At 37.3% G+C, this 22,565-nt stretch overlaps 1 protein-coding gene across 3 annotated transcripts; it reads right to left on the minus strand.

Annotated features, from left to right (window-relative positions):
* Positions 1 to 403: 403 nt before the first annotated feature.
* LOC150095159 (uncharacterized) lies at positions 404 to 18,984 on the minus strand. Of its 3 annotated transcripts, none has more exons than XM_090411439.1 (2): positions 18,932 to 18,984; positions 404 to 1,728 (listed from the first exon to the last, which is right to left on the minus strand). In XM_090411439.1, the coding sequence occupies exon 2, from the start codon at positions 1,545 to 1,547 to the stop codon at positions 636 to 638; it is 912 nt and encodes a 303-aa protein (XP_090267565.1). In that variant the 5' UTR covers positions 1,548 to 1,728; positions 18,932 to 18,984; the 3' UTR covers positions 404 to 635. The 3 variants fall into 3 exon arrangements, with proteins under 3 accessions (XP_090267565.1, XP_090267563.1, XP_090267564.1); XM_090411437.1 differs by having other exon boundaries at positions 18,827 to 18,945; XM_090411438.1 differs by lacking the exon at positions 18,932 to 18,984 and adding an exon at positions 18,715 to 18,817.
* Between the last annotated feature and the right edge of the window lie 3,581 nt (positions 18,985 to 22,565).

The raw sequence follows: 22,565 nt of genomic DNA on the forward strand, positions 1-22,565 counted from the left end.
ATGACAGATAGGAAGCTGGCAATCCAGTTACAGAGTGGCAGGTAGACCAAAGGATGGCTTTTAGCAGGCCTTGATGTTACCAACTGAAAAGTAAATGTTGCCTCCTCCTTGTAACTAGAGTATAGAAGTGACATAAGTTCAGGTGAATCATCCATGTTAACTTCTAGTCTACATTCAATAATTACTAAGGCATAATTATTAAGATCATAAGCTTCTAAAGCATTAGTTTTTATCCTTTTCTGGATTTGAAAATTTTCCTACTGCAGTTTAGCAGCAGACATCAACCAATTTGTGTATGGACTCAACATGAAGAGGGGAAAAGAGAAATTGATATAAAACTAGCACACACATCAAGATTTAAAAAGAAAAGTATATATGAAGTGTAAATAACATAAATAACAAGTGCTAACAACCTGCTTGCAGCTTTATTTGAAATCTATTAAATAAATACATAAACCTGAATTCTTGGTAAGGCTAACACAGACAATATTGATGATCGAGTTAACAAGCACTTACACCTCTTGATTTTAATAAGATCTCATTAGTTTAAGAAATAATAAAATAAAACATCAAAAAAGTCTCAATGATGAATTAATACATGCTTTTTTAAGTAGGTTGATGAAGAAAATGCCTTGCTACATTTTGCACAAACGAATGATCTTTCGAGTATGAACTATCAGATGTCTTTTTAAATGAGATGATCGAGAAAATGTCTTAGCACAAGTTACACAAGTAAAGGGCCGCTCTTGAGTATGAACTAGCAGGTGTGTTTTTAGATAACCTGCTCTTGAAAATGCTCTACCACAAATTTTACAAGAAAAAGGCTTCTCTTCAGTATGAACCGATAAGTGTATTTTCAAAGAACCTCCTCTTGAAAATGTCTGGCCACATGTTTTGCACAAAAATGGTTTTTCTTTAGTATGAACTGAGAAGTGTGTTTTTAATGCATTTGAAGATGAAAATGTCTTGTCACATCTTTCACAAAAAAATGCATTTCTTTGTTTATGAATTAATAAGTGTGTTTTTAGATAACTTGAAGTTGAAAATGATTTCCCACATGATCCACACAAATAGGGTTTCTCCTGAGTATGAACTTGAAAATGCCTTTTTAAATGGCATGCATGAAAAAATCTTCTGCCACAAGTCTCACAAGAAAAGGGTTTCTCTTCTTGACTGTGAATTACAGAGTGGGTTTTAAAATGACTTGATGTTAAAAACGTCTTGCCACAAGTTTCACAACAAAAGGGTTTCACCTGTGCATGAACTAATTCATGTGTTTTTAAGTCACTTGATGTTAAATATGAATTTCCACATATTCCACATGAAAACTGTTTACCATGGGTATGAATTATTAAGTGCCTTTTCAGACTAGATAATGCTAAAAATGGCTTGGAACATATTTGACAAACAAAGGCAGATTTCTCCTGCACATTAGTCTCAACTTGCACTGTTAAAGGTTTCTTTGTTTTTAACTTAGTGTATATGTTGAGGGTTTTATTAGCTTGCAAACTATTTTTCCGGGAAGTTCTACCACCAGTTATCTTCATGCTTTCAGAATCCTTGATTATATGGCTAAAGTTGTTTCTTTGTTTGGAAGTATTTTAAAGTGATGTGTAATCCCTGTATTACGATCTCTCTCTTTTTTTAATGTGTACCATGTATTATTCTTCAAAACTGTTCTATTCTTCTTTCAGGAGATTACATTACTCTTTCCCCTCTTTTTCCTTCCTGAAAAATGAAAAAAATTTAAATTTTAAATTACAGAATATGTACTCAATTATAGAAAAAACTTTAAAAGATTAAATAGGATTTGTACTATTATTTAGATACAGTAGAGATATGACAAGCTTTTTCTATTACAGCATCAACAGAGTCAAAAAAGAATAAAATTATTATACAGTTGACATTCACAACAACAAACATAGCAAATTGCCAATCATTAGTTGGGTAATTTGTTTTAACCTTCCTACCGGCTGAGGTGGATGAAATACCATAGCATTCTGCATGGATCAAAACTTTCATCAGCATCCTTTTATCATGCCATTACGTCCCTTTGCCGTTAATCCCTTTATGGCTATTTTAGAGCCATTAGTGGATTAACTGTTACTGCCTGTCTTTACGCACACTGTTTCACTTGGAATTTCCTTTACTGTCCTAAGATATTTGACTTTTTTGCATCTAAAATGATTTATTGCACTTCTTCCCAAAAATTGAAACAAATTTCACATGTGCAAAAATAATCAATCCTGAAATGACCATCAATCAGCTTTTGCAATGAATCTATTTAGTTAATAGTAAATTTGCTGTATTATAAAAATTCATTCTTCAAGTCACTGCAACAGAACAGTTGCACTGGTTGTTCTTGCACTTTACTCACAATATAGAAACAACTTTTTGAGAATTTTCAAATGTTTGCATTGAACATATTATGTCACATATTTATATTTTAAAATATTTATTGAAATAAATACAACCTTTTACTTTCTTTTTTTATGAACAACAAATGATGTTATATTGCATAACTAGGTTTCTGACTGGGGGTCTTTTTAGTATCAAAAATTTATATCCAATGATGTTTTAGCAGAGATTCATCGCCTTTTTTTTTGTAGGATGCACATTACGATAATATTCAGTGCGTAATCACCGTAGATATGTTGAGAATATAATATGAAGGATATCATATACAGAATGATTCAAAATTTATGCATTTTGAAGATTTTCTAATGCTTACACCCACCCCTCCTGGAATTCAATTACATAACCACTCTAAATTTCTACAGGTTCGAAAACATTTCCAGACAGTAATACCAAAATCTATTACTTCATTTTACCGTTTCAACAAAAGAAATAAGGCAATAATATTGTACTCTGAAGGCTTCTAATTCTGTACTATTTCTTTGCAATCTAAAACCAGCTGTTCTACTGTCTGCTGAAATGATTTGAAATTTTAGAAATACTATGCTATATTTTCACCATGCAAAGCGTACTACACAAAAGAAAGTTCAGTAGTAATATTTTTGTTTCTTTTTCTTAAAATAATCTAAATTTTTTACTTCTACTTATGCTTCTGGTTGCCATTTCTGAAGTAATCTACTTCTTAGAAATAATTGATAGTAATCCTCTTAGCTGGAGGAAAAGGTAAAGGCTTAGATTACTCTCAGTGCTATTTAGAAAGAAAGAAAAGAGAGAACACTTAGCCAGAAGGGGACACTAAAGTGCCTCAAGCTGTAGTGCGAGATACATTAAGAATGTCGTGTTTCGTTTTCAATTGTTGATTAGTAGACATCCTAACACAGAAAAAAATACAGACATTTCTTTTACAGGCTGATATAGTATTTATGCTAAAATAAGTTCTTAATTTATAATGATCAGTTTCATTTTTATTATCGAAAAATTATAAATTATTTCACACAATTATCTTGAAAAAGAGGACTTGAATTATTTTAAAAGAAAAGGAGCATATGCATAATCTTATTTTTTGGGGAGGGGGGAAGATTATACTTATTCAAACTGCAGATATTTCAGAGAATTTATTTTATGAATTGTTCGCAAGACAACTGTTACGAACACAAATCACTTTGGGAAACATGTCCATTCATTTTAGTGTAAATAGTAGCAAAGGTTTAATTACTTCAACAATGCCACATATCTAAACTCGAAGAAAATGTCGTTATATTTGCTGATGTTAGAACTCTTACATAAATAATTTTTTCTGATATGATTTCTCTATTAGTTATAATGTAATCAATCTACAGATTTTTGCCCTCTTGTATTCTACCATCTTATGGTCAATGATTTCTTCTTTGTATTACAAGAAACAAATGTAGTATTTTCTTTTTTATTTGGTGAATTTACAATGTTCTTTCTTTCTGTTTTGAAAAGAAGGTACAAATGATTTTTTTATTATTATTATTTTTGCCATTATAACATCTGATACAATTATAAGAGTGACATTTTACAGTTTTTCTCCCAGATGAGAAAAAGAAATATGACAATAATATTGTTGATTCTGTCGAACTTCTGTAGCAGAAATTTTTTTTTTTCTGCTACAGAAGTATTTTCACCTGGTCTATAGCAGCACTCAACTGTATATTTGTTCTGCTAGTCTCAATATCACACAAAATAACCTCAAATGAGCTCTTTTCACTATCCTGCAATATAACTTCTATTCTCCTTGGCTGCAGTTCATCGGCTATCATCAATAACACTCCTCCCCCATTTTATTCTCTTTGTCCCTCCTGAACACACTATATCCTACACATTCTATCCCACTAACTATATCATCTTCTGTCAGCCATGTTTCGCTAATGCCAATAACCTGTGGCCAGGAAGAGCTGACCAAGGCCAAAAATTCTTCCTTATTGTTCCTATTACTCCTGGTATACATGAAATGAGAGGTTCATTTGTCCCACTCTTATCTTGATACATTATACTAACTATCCCATTCCGATTTCTTGTTCTGCATAGTGGCTCGGGCACATTATATACATTTTTACACTCAACTGCCTCACTGATGTTTGCATATCCATTCCCCCCCCTCCTCCTTAATAGTTCTAGTTTCCCTGATTTTGCACATCCATTTTCACTTCATTCAGCAACACTTTTTCCAGTCTTTGCACACCAAATCCATTCAAATGCAAGCCATCCATCTTGTACAATTCCTTTCGCCCAACAAACTCACTCCACACCACACCGTCTGCATAGACTGCGCATAAAGTCATTTGCGATTATGACCCTCCTACTCTTCTCTGTCATACAGTGGCAACAGACTCCCTATTCTAACTCTGTCACTCTTTTCTTTCGCTACCTTTAATAATTCCTTCAAGTCCTCTCTCATATCAAATTTATCTCCTTTCAATTCACTTGTTCCCACCACAACTATCATTTCTTTCACCCTCGGCTTTTGCAAATATTAAAAGAGGAACTGGACAAAGAGACATTTGTGCAATAAATTAAAGACCAAGAAATCATATTGTTGTCTCAATCCTTTATCTAAGTGTAAGCAAATAAAGTTTGCACATGAAGTATCTTCAAGACAGGGATACTAGAAGACAATAACTTCACATTGTTTAGGGTGCGTATAATGCTATGGCAAGGGCCACTATCTGCAGAAGTTTTGAGGTCTTTATTGAGGTCTCATGAGTGAGAGCTAGACCCAGAAGGGATACCAAGGATAAAGTAAAGCAGAAGTCATATTTCCCCATATATACGTATGTGAAAAATTATACCACCTTATTATTAAATTACTCTAGATAGATGTTGAAAGTTTCTTCACTTGGTTATACTATAAATTAAAGATGAGAAGAAATAATTTCTTGGTATCTTTAATCTATAGTATGACCAAGTGAAAAAAACTTTCAACATTGAGAAATTTGTGCCTATGATAAAAGTTTTACACAGGAAATGTCATTATTAGTAATGAATCATTAGCCTCTACATACAAGTAGCCCAGTAATGAAGATACTTCATGTGCAAACTTTGTTTGCTTACATTTGGATGAAGGATTAAATTATGAATATAATTTTTTGGCATTTTAATTTATGTAGATTCCTTGATGAGAGGTTAAACATACAAACTCTCCAACTACAGATGTGGATCTTGCCATGGGCAATGTTCGTGATTATCTTTAGGTTAGGGATCCCATCTTTTGAAAACAAAAAATTGGGACACAATAAATTTTGTAGAATTAAGGGTTAAGAGAAATAAATTTTATTCGTTAACATTATGTATTTTAAAATAAATATTTATTTGAATCTGATTTATTAATGTAGATAACATAAATGTTTATACATACATCAAATAAATAGAATTCTAATAACAACACTTAAACACATAACACTTAGAGAAAGATGCTGAAAGTTTATTTTTCACTTGGTTAGACTATAATAAATTTAGTTTAATCCTTTATCCAAGTGTGAGCAAACAAAGTTTGCGCCTGAAAGTATCTTCAGGACTGGAGTAAGGTGGTACAACACCGGGCAACTCATTGCAAAGGTGGAGCAAGCTAACATCAATCCTATCTCAGTATCTCCCATAATGCAAAACATCTCCTTGTGGATATGTATAATGTTATGCATTAAGGGAAGGGCCACTACCCAGACTAGTTTCGACCTTTATTGAGGTCTCTTCAGTGGGAGCCAGGCCAAATGAAGATACCAGGCAGAAGCATTAGCAAGGTCATCTCTACCTATAGGAGTTATGAAACGGTGTGCCACCTTTTTTTTTTATTAAATTACTCTGGATTTAGAGAAAGATGTTGAAAGTTTATTTTTCACTTGGTTAGACTATAATAAATTTAATCCTTTATCCAAGTGTGAGCACACAAAGTTTGCACCTGAAAGTATCTTCAGTGGCCCTTCCCTTAATGCATAACATTATACATATCTGCAAGGAGATGGGTTTTGCATTATGGGAGATACCGAGATAGGAGGGATGTTAGCTTGCTCCACCTTTGCAACAAGTTGTCCGGTGTTGTACCACCTTACCACAATCCTGAAGATACTTTCAGGTGCAAACTTTGTTTGCTCACACTTGGATAAAGGATTAAACTAAATTCATTAGAGTCTAACCAAGTGAAAAATAAACTTTCAACATCTTTCTCTAAATCCAGAGTAATTTAATAAAAAGGTGGCACACCGTTTGGCAACTCCTATATAGGTAAAGATGACCTTGCTAATGCTTCTGCCTGGTATCTTCGCTTGGGCCTGGCTATCACCGAAGAGACCTCAATAAAGGTCGAAACTAGTCTGGGTAGTGGCCCTTCCCTTAATGCATAATATTATACATATCTGCAAGGAGATGTGTTTTGCATTATGGGAGATACTGAGATAGGATTGATGTTAGCTTGCTCCACCTTTGCAATGAGTTCCCAGTGTTGTACCACCTTACCCCAATCCTGAAAATACTTTCAGGTGCAAACTTTGTTTGCTCACACTTGGATAAAGGATTAAACTAAATTTATTATACGTACAGACCAGTCTATAATTTGAAGCTACAGCCTTATCACCGCCTTTATACAGTGGAACAATTTTACTCTCCTTTTTAGAATATAAAACTTTTCTAATAAGAATAAGTACAAGTCATAATATTTTTGGGTGCTTTTAAAAATCTATGTTTTCAAAACGAAAAGCAGAGACATATTTATTTTGTAGTTAGGTGAATTATCAGAATGTTAGAATTTTGGGAAAATGATTTTGTTCCATACATTTAATTCAGCCGGAGAAAAGAATGTCAGAATAAGGGAGACAGTCGCCCAACTGTATGTTTAACTAATCGCAACCACATAAGGCTCGTGTTGTTTATATTTTATTGCATTTACATTGTAGTTCCCGTTTTATTGACATATTAACATTTTATATCTTTATTCTATATCTTTATATTTCATATACTTATTAATGTTTGATTTAAGTGGATGAAATATAAAGATATAGAATAAAGATATAAAATGTTAATATGTCAATAAAACGGGAACTACAATGTAAATGCAATAAAATATAAACAACACGAGCCTTATGCGTATTGTGTAGATGTGAACTATGCTCGAGACAAAAGATTGCTAAAAATTTACGGCCGACCAGACGAATGAAAGAGATGCTGTGGTTGCGATTAGTTAAATACAGTTGGGCGACTGTCTCCCTTATTCTGACATTCTTTTCTCCAGCTGAATTAAATGTATGGAACAAAATCATTTTCCCAAAATTCTAACATTCTGATAATTCACCTAACTACAAAATAAATATGTCTCTGCTTTTTGTTTTGAAAACATAGATTTTTAAAAGCACCCAAAAATATTATGACTTGTACTTATTCTTATTAGAAAAGTTTTATATTCTAAAAAGGAGAGTAAAATTGTTCCACTGTAAAGGCGGTGATAAGGCTGTAGCTTCAAATTATAGACTGGTCTGTACATATCTGGAGTTGTGGTTAGGTGCTGGAAAGATTGGTGAGAAGTAGGATACAGAAATGGGTCGATAACAGCAGTATTCTCTGTGGTTATCAATATGGGTTTGTTAAGGGGAGATCATGTTTCATTAACTTACTTACAAATACCTTGGACAGAGGAGATGCATATACAGTGGTGTACTTGGATTTTGCAAAGGCTTTTGATAGACTGCAACATGACAAGCTCTTAAATAAATTGAAAGAGATGGAATTGGATAACAGACTTCTGTGTTGGATCAGTGACTAGCTGTCAGATAGGTATCAAAAAGTTGTATGTGGGGGTGAAGTATCTCGAAAGAGAAAGGTTACCAGTGGTGTGCCACAGGGGTCAGTTTTGGGGCCATTGTTGTTCAATTTGTATGTTAATAATATTGGGTTGGGTTTAACTAGTGATATCCAGCTGTTTGTAGATGATGCAAAACTGGGGAAAGCAATGTCAGGCTGATGTTAATGCCTTACAAGAGGACTTGAATAGATTGCATGAATGGGCAGGTAAGTGGAACTATCAGTTCAATGTTGCCAAGTGTAAGATTTTGAGATTTGGTCAGCAAAGATGGGATGCAAAGTACACACTTGGTGGGGAAACTTTAACAGAAGTAGAGGAGATGAGAGATCTAGGAGTGATGGTGGACAAGGACCTGAAATTCAGGGGCACATTGCACAAGTTATGTAGACGTCACATCGGATAATGGCAATGATGGGGAGGACCCCGAGATGTAGAAATATGATTCCATTGTCATATGAATTATTGTGCACAGATTTGGTTGCCGGGTTTTCATGGTGATGACGAGGATATGTTGGAAAGGGTACAGAGAAGATTCACAACGGTAGTCAGTGGTCTTTGGAATGTGGAGTACGAGGACAGCTTGAGAGAATGTAAGTTGCAGAGCCTCGTGAATAGGAGGAAGAGTGGAGGGATATGACTGAGACATATAAACTGGTCAGGGGTTGTTATCAGGTAAACATGGAAGAGATTTCTCATAGAATTGGAGAGGGGAGTAGAACAAGAGGCCATTGCTGGAAACTGTATAAGGAGGGTGTGAGCAAAGGAGTGAGAAGCAGGTTCTTTGCATGAAGGGTGGTTGGTGAGTGGAATACATTGCCTGAGTGTGTTGTGGATGTGGACACATTGAATCAGTTTAAGACGCAGTTGGATGAGCATTGTATGCAATACTGAGTACCTCCCACGATGAGTCTAACTCCATGGAGGTCGGGTGTTGATAATAATAATATTTACCATAAAGAGAAAGTTGCACACACACATTTTGCAAATCAATAAACATGGTGCTAATGTTGTATGTTGAATTACTCATATTAAGGCATGAAAAATTTTGTGTAATCTTAGCAGCCTATACAAAATATCATAAAAATATCTTCATGATATTTTGTATATATAGGGGGGAGATGAAAATGTAAACATGATTATTTCCTATATTTCAAAATTGAATTGGCATCATTAGGGAACAATATAGAGATACAAGATACATTTCTTGTACATTAAGATATGGCATAAGTGAAATGAGAAGAAAAGCTTAAAATTTGCCTTCTAATGGACTTGATTGGATAACCATTATATTGAACAAGAATGGCTGTTTTCCTGATATGAGGGCAATTTTACAGCATTTTATATCAAAACTCCCCTATGTTTTAGAGACTATTTGCATGGGAATGGGAAATAAGACTCTAAAATTATGCCAACTTGCAAGGTTTTGTCAGCACCTTTTAATCATGGCAAATACTTAGTGACAGCATGGATGAAATCAACAAGCCTCAATACTGATTTCTCATAAATAAACCTGTAAAAACCAAACCATAAAATCAACACCAATAAGATATTAAAAGAAAGAGTAATGAACATCATGTAATGTTTCATAGCCAAGAACAATGTGTCTTCTGTCTTTGAGACTTAAAATGCTTTTTAAGTGAAAGCACTTACAAGAACTTAGCATTTGGTAAAATGGTTACAGTGGTACTATACTACCCAACAGAAAATCAACATCTGCACATTGCCTATACGTTCACCTTATATTAGTGCTTTCAATTTTAGACCGCTGGTTTTCATAATGAAATTCCTGACATATACCCTCGAAAGGGGGGGGGGGTAAAGGAGCTTATGATAGTACTACATGAAAAGTTAAACCATTACCAACTTCCTATGAACAATTTACCTCCAGATTAGTCTGTTATCTGTCAACATTCCAACATTATCAGATCTTATATTTCGGTCTTCACGTTTTTTTTTTTTTACTGTATCAATCCACCTACACTTTGGTCTTTCGCTGGGTTTTTTCCTGCCAATGAACACTTATTTAACTAATATTTCCTCTCCCATTCTGTTCAAGTGGCCATACCACTACTTGAAATTAGCACCGCTAACACATTTCTGAATGCTAACAACATTTGAGTTCTTTTCAAATATCCCAATTTTTATATGCTGCTGCCACTGATGTTCAGTCCCTTAATCTTTGTCAGGACCCCCACATCTGTGGTCTCCAGTCTTTGATCAAGAGTTTGGTTTGAACACTGTCTTGTATAGAGCTAGTTAAGTGTTTTGACTAATCGCTTTCTTTTTCCATATAAATTTATTCAGATGATTTTCTACCATACCAGATCTGCTAATTCTGCTGCCTATTTCCAAATTTAATTTGCCATCTTCACTAAAAATTGGACTAAATAGCTGAAATGTTTTACTTGTTCTATAGGTTCTCCATTCAGGATATAGTTGATGTTTTCAATGTTTCTGCCTATTTCCACTGTCTTTACTTTTTAATGCTGACTTTCATGCCAAATTTTTCACAGTAATTATTCAATTTAGTCAGGGAATCCTGCAGACTTATACTGGATTTATTTAGGGATATCATATCATCTGCATAAAGTGAAGTACTGAGATCAGCATCTCGAATTTGGATATTAGGTTACCTCTTTCCTTCATCACATAGATGAATAATGTAGAAAGTATTTTACCTTGGGTATAATAAATGTTAAAGATACCAAGCTATTTTAAACCTGGTTTTACTCCATTCCCCAAGTAAGCAAACAAGTCAAGTTTGCACCTGCAAGTGTTGCAAGTCTAGCTGACCCTGCATGTACTGCAAGACCAAAGGCAACTCATGGTAAAAGTAGAATAAGCTCTGATCACTAATCTTAATATTTGCCCTTAATGCAAAACACATCTCCTCCAGGAGATGTGCTTTGCATTAAGGGTAAATATTAAGTCTGGGTCTTGCACTACGTGCAGGGTCAGCTAAACTTGCAACACTTGATATAGGGGCATCCTCTCTTTTTTAAAACAATGTCTTCGGTTTTACCGAGGGTGAGAACCCTCGGTTTCGAAATAGACAGAGATCCATAAGAGAACTTTTGAGAAAACCATCATAGATAGAGTGGGGGCAGACAAAATTTCCGGTTTTACACCGTATGGGGGGGGGGGGGATATCAGGTCGTTTGCGTGAATGCTGCAACACGTGAGCAACTGCTGAGTGGTATAGAGTGCAATGGAAAAGTCTTTCATCCCTTTGTGGTTGGAAGTGCTGCAAAAATAGTCAAAATAGAAAGGTTCCCGTTAGAATATCTAGAAGAAGATAAAGATATCATAATCAAAGTTTTCTCGAGATGGGGAGCCGTGAAGGACATAAAAATTGGCATGGATGCCGAGGTTCCTCAGTGGAAGTCGGGAGAAGTCTCGTTCTCGATCATGATGGAGGAGGAAATCCCAAACTTCGTCATGATCGGATCAGCCTGGGTGATGGTTAGCTATCCGGGTGTAAAAAGACAGTGCTTTCGGTGCGGATCACTGGAGCACTTAGGCGCGGACTGCCCCAAGAACAAGCGCAGGAACTGCATGGGGGTAGGACATGCGCTATCCCAGTGTGAAGCACCCTGTCTGAAATGTAGGGACACCACCCACAAAATCAACGTTTGTCCTAGTCAGACACTTGCAGAAAAAGCAGGAGGCACTATTTCACCAATCACAGAAGCTACAAGGCAAGACTCACTGACCGCAGACAACACAGCTACAGGCACAAACATCTTAGACCCGGACGTCTTTCCAGCACTCACAGCATTAAATGAAATAGAAAGAGAAAACAGATGAAGCTCTCCCCAATCGGCCTCACAAGAAATGGTATAATGAAAGCAATGAGACATCAAGTGAGGACGAAAAAGACTCGAAGAGCCAGAAAAAAGATAAAACTACAACAACAGAAGCTTTTAAGAAATCTCCATGCAAAAACCCAGAAAGTATGAAGAAAAAAGAAGGAAAAAAAAAAAGACAAGGTTGTGAATTCGGAGGATGCCACCACTACTGGAAAAATGAACAAACAAGAGAGCCCAAAGGAAACAGAAGGGGTAACCACACGGTCAGCGAAGAAGACCAAAGATTCATCGGTCAAAAAACCACCTACTAACAACACACGAGCTGAAATTGAAACAAAAGAAGAACAAGAAGAGGTCTCAGAAGTAATAGGACAACCTCATAAAGGAACTCCAGGCAAAACTGAAACAAGGGCAATACCAGAACCCACAGAGATCCTCTACGTGAAAGCGAACTCATTATTACTGCATTATCTCAAAGGGGACTCCAAGCAGAAGAATCTGCTAAAAAAGGGGATAGAAGTTTTCGGAGATATTGAACTACAACTCACAGGGAAAAACGGACCCAACGTGGTCAGCACAAAGTGGAACGATGTCTTTATAGAAGATATAAATAACATCGAGAGTGAGGATTGCTACCCAGGCCCGAATGGAGGCGATGAAGCGGGGATAGCTTTGCGCAGAGCCCTTGCAGCGGTAAATTACTACGGTAATGGCAAGCTACCCACGCTAATCCTTAAAACCTACAATAGTGAACAGGAAGAATTAATTTTTGACATGTCAAAAAGGCTCTAGATTATTACAGCTCTGCTAGTTAAAAAAAAAAAAAAAAAAAAAATCCTTTGAGTTTTGTTTCTGTTTGGTCCACATAGGAGGGGGTATCCTGTGAACCTGGGCTGTGAAGGCCTACATCAAGGTGGTGCAGCTCTTCCCCCGCTTCTTTCAGTTTTAAATTGGTCATTCATGTCACCCAGCTGTTTCTTACTTTACGTTTGTCCTTGCTATTTGCGCTGGTTTTTTCTCATGTCCTTTTTTCAGTTCCTCTTTGCAAAAAAAAAAAAAACTTAATTTTATTAAATTTCATTACTAAATATTATTAAATTATCAACTTTCATTTAAAAAAATAAAAAAAAATATATAATTTTAATCACTTTAAACTTAATCTATTGCTTTTTTTCCTGGAACTTACTCCCTGCGAAACCGAAGAACAAGTAACCTTAAAGTTAGCATATTTATTAAGCAAGAAGTTTAATATGTGACAACAACAATCACCAGCTAATAGCAATTTTTAAATAGCGGTCGAAAGCAGGGCTCTGCTTGGGGATAGGTTTTTGCCTGTCTCTGAGTAGGGCCACCGCTGAGATTATGGCTTTGGCTGGTGGTGGTGGGGTGAGCCTGCCACTGGGTAGAGCCAACGCTGAGAAGTTCTTCTCGGTGATGGGGTGAGTCTATCATTGAGTGGAACAATGCTGAGTTGGACGGTCTTTCGGTCACAATGGAGTGGTCTAGGGATCGTCCTAATTTTTAGAGAGAGGTCTTTACTTAAATACACCTCAATAGGGGTCGGAACTGGTGGGGACTGGCTTTGAGAGGCTCTGCTTGGGGATAGGTTTTTGCCTGTCTCTGAGTAGGGCCACCGCTGAGATTATGGCTCTGGCTGGTGGTGGGGTGAGCCTGCCACTGGGTAGAGCCAACACCGAGAAGTTCTTCTTGAAAAAAAAAAAAAAAAAAAAAATCATTTGAGTTTTGTTTCTGTTTGGTCCACATAGGAGGGGGTATCCTGTGAACCTGGGCTGTGAAGGCCTACATCAAGGTGGTGCAGCTCTTCCCCCGCTTCTTTCAGTTTTAAATTGGTCATTCATGTCACCCAGCTGTTTCTTACTTTAGGTTTGTCCTTGCTATTTGCGCTGGTTTTTTCTCATGTCCTTTTTTCAGTTCCTCTTTGCAAAAAAAAAAAAAACTTAATTTTATTAAATTTCATTACTAAATATTATTAAATTATCAACTTTCATTTAAAAAAATAAAAAAAAATATATAATTTTAATCACTTTAAACTTAATCTATTGCTTTTTTTCCTGGAACTTACTCCCTGCGAAACCGAAGAACAAGTAACCTTAAAGTTAGCATATTTATTAAGCAAGAAGTTTAATAAGTGACAACAACAATCACCAGCTAATAGCAATTTTTAAATAGCGGTCGAAAGCAGGGCTCTGCTTGGGGATAGGTTTTTGCCTGTCTCTGAGTAGGGCCACCGCTGAGATTATGGCTTTGGCTGGTGGTGGTGGGGTGAGCCTGCCACTGGGTAGAGCCAACGCTGAGAAGTTCTTCTCGGTGATGGGGTGAGCCTGTCATTGAGTGGAACAACGCTGAGTTAGATGGTCTTTCGGCCACTATGGAGTGGTCTAGGGATCGTCCTAATTTTTAGAGAGGTCTTTACTTAAATACACCTCAATAAAGGTCGAAACCAGTCTGGGTAGTGGCCCCTTGCCTTTAATACAAAGCATCATACATCTCCTCCAGGAGATGTGCTTTGCATTAAGGGTAACTATTAAGATTAGTGATCAGAGCTTATTCTACTTTTACCATGAGTTGTCTTGGTCTTGCACTACGTGCAAGGTCAGCTAGACTTGCAACACTTGCAGGTGCAAACTTGACTTGTTTGCTTACTTGGGGAATGGAGTAAAACCAGGTTTAAAATAGCTTGGTATCTTTAACATAGATGAATAACAATGGAGATACATCCTTGTCACATGCCTGACTTAACATTAAACCATCTTCCTGTACCTCCAATTCTAAGTGGTGATTTACAACTCAAATAGAGACTATACATTGCTTGACATAATGTTCCAATTATACCATATAACTGGAGCATTTTGTACAGCTTTCCTTCTTGGCACTCTCTCATGTGCCTTTTTCAGATCCTTGTTATATTCCCATGAATTCTCAATTATTTATCTTAAAGTGAAAATCTGATCCTGACAACCTCTGTTTGGCCTGAACCCAGTTTGTTCTCCAACACAATTTTTCTTAGCCGTTTCTCAAGAATACTTACATAAATCTTACTGTTGGTTTTCATCAGGGAATAATCTTAAAACAGGATATAATTTTTTCTATTAATAATTGTTGATCCTGAATGAAGTTGTTTAGGCTATTTTCTTCTGTATATTTACTTGTATACACAAGACTCCACTCATCAAGAATTCACTTTTGGAAAACGTTTTTTACCTTGGATTGCATGGCACTGAAGATTCCTGTAGTCACTGAGGTTTGGCTGATCTCCAACAAGAGCTGATGAAACTAACATAACACCAAGAAAAGAATTTATTAACTCGAGGCAGATCCATCTTTTACTAGGTGGTGGATGACTTACTGCCAAGTTAAATGTCACAATGTTTACTCACCAGAGTTGGATTTCCAGTTTGTTCCCCCCCCCCCTTTCTCTCTGCCATGTCTTTCTACAACCCTCCATAGCTCAGTTGGTATTGATACCTTTTGTTGGAAAGCCCTGGGATTGAATCGCATCTAGGATGCTTGGAAATTTTATAAAGGCTTTTCAACAAGGTGAGTTAGCTAGTCTCAAGAGGTGACAGGTTATTCCCCTCTTCTCTCCCCTGCAAAACAAACCAGCTATGTGAACACACAATTAACAGACATAACTTGAGTTATTGATCATAAGTACAAAACAACCAACCAACCTCTGTCCTCCTTTATATGTAATGCAGGTAAGAAGAGATAACTAAGCATGACTAAACACTAATTAGCTAGGAAATCTGGCTCAATGCATTATTAGGATGTTTTGTGATCTAGCAAAATACTTCTAACACTTACCAAGATGTCAAGCTAAAACAGCAACTGTCATAATGCATAAAAAAAAAAAGCAATCTTTCACATCCACTAATCTCACCTAGACTTTTTATTTCTCAGAGAACCGGTAGCCTTAACTACAATCTACTGAGCTATCAAACTACACTTGAAACAATTCCTCTTTTTTTAATACGTAAGAAGGATTAAAAAAAAAAAATTCTTTTATGAAAATTTTAATTCTTAAAGTGGCAATTATTTTCCTTGTACAACAGTTGGAAAATTTATATATAAAGCACGTGACTTCGCAAGTTGGTGGCCAATTCATGCATCCTTTATTTCTTTCTCCCTTTCAGCATGAATTGATTATTCTCGGCACAAAGCCAAGGTCGGTTCTACAAAGTGTTGGCGTACAATAAATAAATACAGAAGAATGCAAATATGTAATGCATTAGCACAATGGATAGGCTATGAGCATTCATCAGAAAATGGTATGCATCGAATGTTGTTTTCATTATTATTATCACGTGACACCTCCAAGGAGTCCAAAGACATTGCGGGAGGACACTTACTCTACAACTCTGTCTCCACCACTCAATCCACGAACTACACCAATGCCATCTACCTCCCACCACTAGTCTTTCACAGATAATCACAAACATCCATGCCCACAGCAGTATTTCAACCCACTGCCTCTTGGCTGGAGAGCGGATACGCTAACCACTAGGCCAATGGCTGTGATCTTCCACAGTTTGCTGCATTCACCTGCTGTCTATCACTCTCCAAATTGTGAGAACCATTCTGATCTGGGTTTCAGAATTCCACCAATAGCACTAATATATTTCCAACCTTTTGTGAGTGGGATTATAAAAGTCACATTTTCACATCAACAGGTCTATCACTAATAACTAACATGGATTCAGATACTACTGTTCCAAAGCAGAATCCCTGTCTTACCCTACTACTTTTTGAGAAAGGTCATGAAGAAAAGGTTTAGATGTCAACAGCAGCTATATGAGCATTGCTATTGCCATCTTCACTGATGATCAGGTCAAGTTTCTTTACTAAACTAGCATCTTACAGGTCTACCACCTTTGCAAATGAAATTGGCAGTTTTCTCATCATTCATTATGTATCGTGGAGTATGTTTTTTTTCTCCTTCTTTAGATTTTATCACCAATGATGTATTACCAAAGTGTCTCCCCTGCATCCATATTCTTCTTCCTTCACATTAAACTCTATAATACACTCAATTCATTAAAAGGTTGTAATGAATTGAGTGTGTGCTCAATTCATTAATATATTTGTCCAATAGGATGAGGATAATCAGAGTGAACTTCAGTGCTGCCCCAAGCACAGTCCTAACTTGTCTCAAACAAATCCCACAAGATTTCACTTTGCTTTATAACCTTTAATAACATTCAAGTTTTGCAATAAGCTTTTTTCTCTTAGGTTGAGTGACCCAAACTTTCTGGCACAAACACATCCCCCGCTGTCTTTTCAGTCTCAATAACTTTTTCTATTCAAGACAATGCTACTGATATCAGCACAGAATTAGCACACTCTTCCGGAATTTTCAAAACATACGAAATCTAGATAACAGATAATTGTAAGTTTCGAAAATTCCAGGGGAGTGTTCTATTCTGCACTGATATTAAAATATATTACTGATTAATTATTCAGTAATAATTATTATGAGAAACTCACAATAAGGTTTTAAAATTTGGAAAACAAAGATGGGATGCAGAATTTATGCTTGGTGAGAATATATTGTTGGAGGTAGAGGAAATAAGAGATCTGGGGGTGATAGTGGATAAGGATCTAAAATTTAGGGGACACATCGCCAAAATTATGAAGACAACACAAAGACTTCTGGGAATGATGCAGAGGACACTGATGTGTAGAAGTAGGGAGATTCTTGTTCCATTGTATAAGGATTTGATTAGGCCACACATGGACTATTGTGCCCAGATTTGGTCACCGGGTTTTCAGAAGGATGAAGAGATGTTGGAAAGGATCCAAAGGCGACTGACTAAGGTAGTTTCTGACGTCTGGAATGTCGAGTATGAGGAAAGATTGAGAAGATGTAATTTGCAGAGTCTGGTGGAGAGAAGGAAGAGGGGAGATATGATAGAGACCTACAAGTTGTTAAGGGGTTGTTATAAGATCAGTGGTGGAGAAGTTCTACAGAGAATAGTGGGAGATCAGGGGAGAACCAGAAGTCATCCCTGGAAACTGTATAAAGAGAGTGTGAGAGGCAGGTTTTTTTCGTGCAGAGTTGTGAATTATTGGAATGCCTTTCCTGAGAGTGTGGTGTCTGTAGGGAATTTGAGTATGTTTAAGACACGGTATGATGAGATGTGTGTGTGATAAAAGGACTTCCCAGATGAGTCTTTGACTCTACGAGGTCTTGGGAAATAATAATAATAAGAATAATATTGAATGGTCAGAATTACTTTCTCACAATGATTATGAGAAACACTATATACAAACAAAGTTTTATAAATCAACATTACAACACTTTCTCTCTAATAAGCGCACCAACACGCCTCTCTTTAATGGGCGAGTCTAATCCATTAAATCTTTTTTTTTGGGGGGGGGGGACTCTTTTGGAGAAAATTGCATTCCATCAAAATATTTCAAGCCGTAGTTAAAAAAAAAATAAAAAATAAACAATATTTCTGATTTACGCTTCAGATCGTACAAGTCGAACAGCGAACTTCGCCACCCATTGGATTCTACTGTCAGAAAAATATTAGTAATTCTTTCGCCAAGATAACAATATACTGAACTAATTGTTATCCAAGGGATAACAATATACTGTACTAATAACTTCCGTTCTAGTATTATTTCTTCAAAATAAAAACAAAAATTTACTACCTTCAATTTCTTTCATAAAAAATGAATTTATCTCCGAACAGCCGCAAAAATTCTCAAAGAAGCTCGGGTTGCCAGCCACTTATCACAAAAACGTAAATTCTAAAACACTTACCCGATCCAATAAACAGAGGACACTCGCGTAATCGAAATGAAAAAACAATAAACACAAATAAGTCTAACTTGCACAAACCATCAGAAGGATAATACCACAACCTACTTTTTGTTCCAAAATCATGTAAGTGCGCCAGAAACGACTATCTTATAAAGCGCCCTCTCACCTCATTACGTCAGGGGGGGGGGGGGTTGGCAATAGTGTATCCTTCACGCAGCTCAGCAGTTCAAGGCAATTGGGTATATAGTATATGTTATAGTCGACTAGAACAGTATAGCATATAGTATAGATTGCGTGAACTAAATTCGTGATCAGTTCATGTGCAGTGGATTAGGATCGTCTACAACGGAACAACTAAAGAAGTGCATGGAAGAAAAACCGGACATTGTAAGTAAATTTTCTATTTACTATTACCCATCCACTACCAATTAACGGCAGAACCAAATGGAGGAACTAACATTACAAACTTTAATTACGACCAACTCATAACACTCTTCAGGAAGATAGGTTTAGAACTGGAAACCAGATATCCTGGCACTGTAACACTCATACAATCACCACCAAACGACGAAGGAACTCATGGCCCCACTGACTTAGAAGTTAAACAACCAGAACCCTCCCCACAAGAACAGGACTCTAACTCAGAAGACAAGACTGAAGATTTCGAAGTAATCAACAGAAACAAAAGACGAAAGGTTACGGACACAGCAGAACAGGAAACACCAATGGACGCATCAACCAACACAAAAAAAGAACGCATCCCTCCAGTTATCCTACGATCGAAGGAAAACTGGTCGGAGAGCAAATATCATGAAACACAGCCAGATCAAGTTATCTACAGCCAGAAATACAGCAGAAGGAATACGAATTCAACCCGAAACAGTTACAGACTTCAGAAACCTCACCAAAAAACTAGACGACTAACTTATCCCTTACCATATGTTCGCCTTAAAAAGCGAGAAAAACTTAAAAGTTGTAATAAGAGGAGTAGTAGAATCTATCAAAACAGATGAAGTTAAAGCAGACCTAACAAGACAGGGCTTTGCACCCATAGAAGTTTCTAGAATGCACAGGGGAGACAAAACTCCGATGCTACTAATCCTCATAGAGAACGAAAAAGACAAAAATGACATATACAACCTAAGAACAGTGCGCGACCTAATCATCAGAATGGAACCACTTCGAAGGAGGGCATCAACGGGACAGTTCCACCGATGCCAAAAGTACGGACATTCCCAAAGACGATGCAAGGCAGAGTTCAGATGCCTGAAGTGTGGAGACAGACACCCCACAGCTTCCTGTACTAAACTCCGTACAACTCCAGCAAAATGTGCAAACTGTGACGGTCCGCACCCAGCAAATCATAAGGGATGTCCTAAATACACGACCAACGAAGTGACAACACGGAAAGCAAGAGAACCAAGCTCCACAACAGACACAAACAAACAGCCATCCACATCAAAACCAGTAATTCCCACGACTACCCGCAAAAACACAAATATGCCGATATAGTAAGAACAAACCAAGGCCCCCCCCCACCAACAACCAACCACCCAACTCAGCCAAAATAACAGCCGCCCTATGCGAAATGCTACTTGCATTCAGTAAGACAAACCCCACCCAAGAGTCAACAAAACACTTCATGAAAAACGCACGAGTAATCTTCTCTACCCTCACTCATGAATAACACAATCAACACCAACAATTCACTGCAGATAATATATTGGAACGCAAACGGCATACTCAACAAAATGCATGAACTAAGAGAATTCATGCAACGCATAGAAACAGCCATAATACTAATGAACGAAACTCACCTGCGCCCATCAGACAACCCAAAACTAAGAAATTACCACCTATTCAGAACCGACAGAAAAACAGCCAGAGGTGGAGGAACAGCTATCTTCATCAGAAAACAACTCAGATTTAACGAAATAAAACCTCCCCAGCTCACAACCCTAGAGGTCACAGGACTACAAGTTCACGTAGCCCACACAAACAGTCTCAAAATTTACGCCACATACAACTCACCAAACAAACACATATCTATCACAGCCATGTCGCAGCTACTAGACAATAATGAAACCATAATAATGGCTGGTGACTTAAACGCTAAACACAAGGCATGGAATAGCAGGATTGCAAACAAAAGCGGCAAAATTCCACACAATTTCACCGCTAACAGGAATATTGTAGTGGCAGGACCGATCAAACCAACACACTACGGCACGATCGGGAAACCAGACGTCTTAGATATCGTTATCCTGAAAAACGTGAACCATCAACCTCAGCTAATAACAATAAACGATCTAAGTTCAGACCATAACCCAGTTCTACTCCAGCTAGGCGCTACACCAGACGAAATAACAACAAACCCTACCACCACAAACTGGATACAACTACCCACAAAAATCAAGGACACTATAGGACCCATACCTACCATTTCCACGAAACAAGATATCGAAACTGCAGTCTCCAACCTAGAAAAACAAATAACGCTAAGCCTAGCAGCAGTAACCTTGAATACATCCAGCACAAAACCAAACCCACTCCCAGAAGACATCCGAAAACTCATTCGCACAAAAACAAAATACGCAGACAATATCACAAAACATTAGCGCCACAAGACCGACAAGAATTCAACAAAGCCACTCAACTAGTTCGCTACGCAATCAAAGATTTCCGCAACCAACATTGGGAAAACACACTATAATCTATACAACCAAAGGACAAGCACTATGGAAACTCTTAAGAGGCCTTCGCAACACGTCAAGCTACGTTCCACCAATTCATGGGGAACGTGGTACGGTCTACCACGACAAAAAAAGCGGAACTCTAGGCTGTCCGCTACGAAAAAGCGGAAGCTTTCGCGGACAGCCTAGAGCTACAATTCATTACCAACTACGAGAACGTAGACCTGACATTTATCACAAAAATACACCGACAGATGCGACATGCACTAAGGCACCACAACCAACAACCGAATATCTGCCCAACATCTCCAAATACGCGAAATAATTAAACACCTGAAAAATAAAAAAGCGTCGGATCCAGACAAAATCACTAACAAAATAATCAAACATGTACCACACAAAGCACTCATGCACATAGTCGCCATCACAAACGCGATGCTCAGGCTCAGCTATTTACAAACCGTTGGAAAACTGCAGACGTAATCCTGATCTTCAAACCAGGAAAAGACCCGAAATTCCCACAAAATTACCGACCCATCAGTCTCCTTTCCTGCCTCGGAAAATTATCCGAAAAAGTAATCCTGACCAGACTACAAGAAATAGCCGCCAAAAACAAAATTATTCCAGACGAACAATTCGGGTTCAGACCACGCCACAGCACAGTACAGCAAGTACAAAGAATCACCGAATACATCACACATGGTTTCAATTGGAAACTACAAACCATTTTTCTCGACATAGCCAAAGCTTTCGACAAAGTATGGCACATCGGTCTCCTACATAAACTACTAACAGCAAAAGTACCAATACATCTAGTCCTCCTGATTAGCTCATACTTAAAAAACAGAAAATTCCGAGTAAAAATACAAGGAATAATATCCACTGAACACAAAGCCACAGCCGGAGTCCCGCAAGGCTCACTACTATCCCCCCCTACTGTTTGCCATCTACATGGCTGATATCCCACAGAACAAGACCACGTTTTCTGCCTACTACGCAGACGACACAGCCATTTTAACCAGATCACTATGCCCAAAAGTATGAGC

This window comes from Typopeltis vanoorti, chromosome 21, assembly GCF_054136105.1.
Source record: "Typopeltis vanoorti isolate ZY-2024b chromosome 21, IOZ_Tvanoo_1.0, whole genome shotgun sequence".
NCBI classification, from domain to species: domain Eukaryota; kingdom Metazoa; phylum Arthropoda; class Arachnida; order Uropygi; family Thelyphonidae; genus Typopeltis; species Typopeltis vanoorti.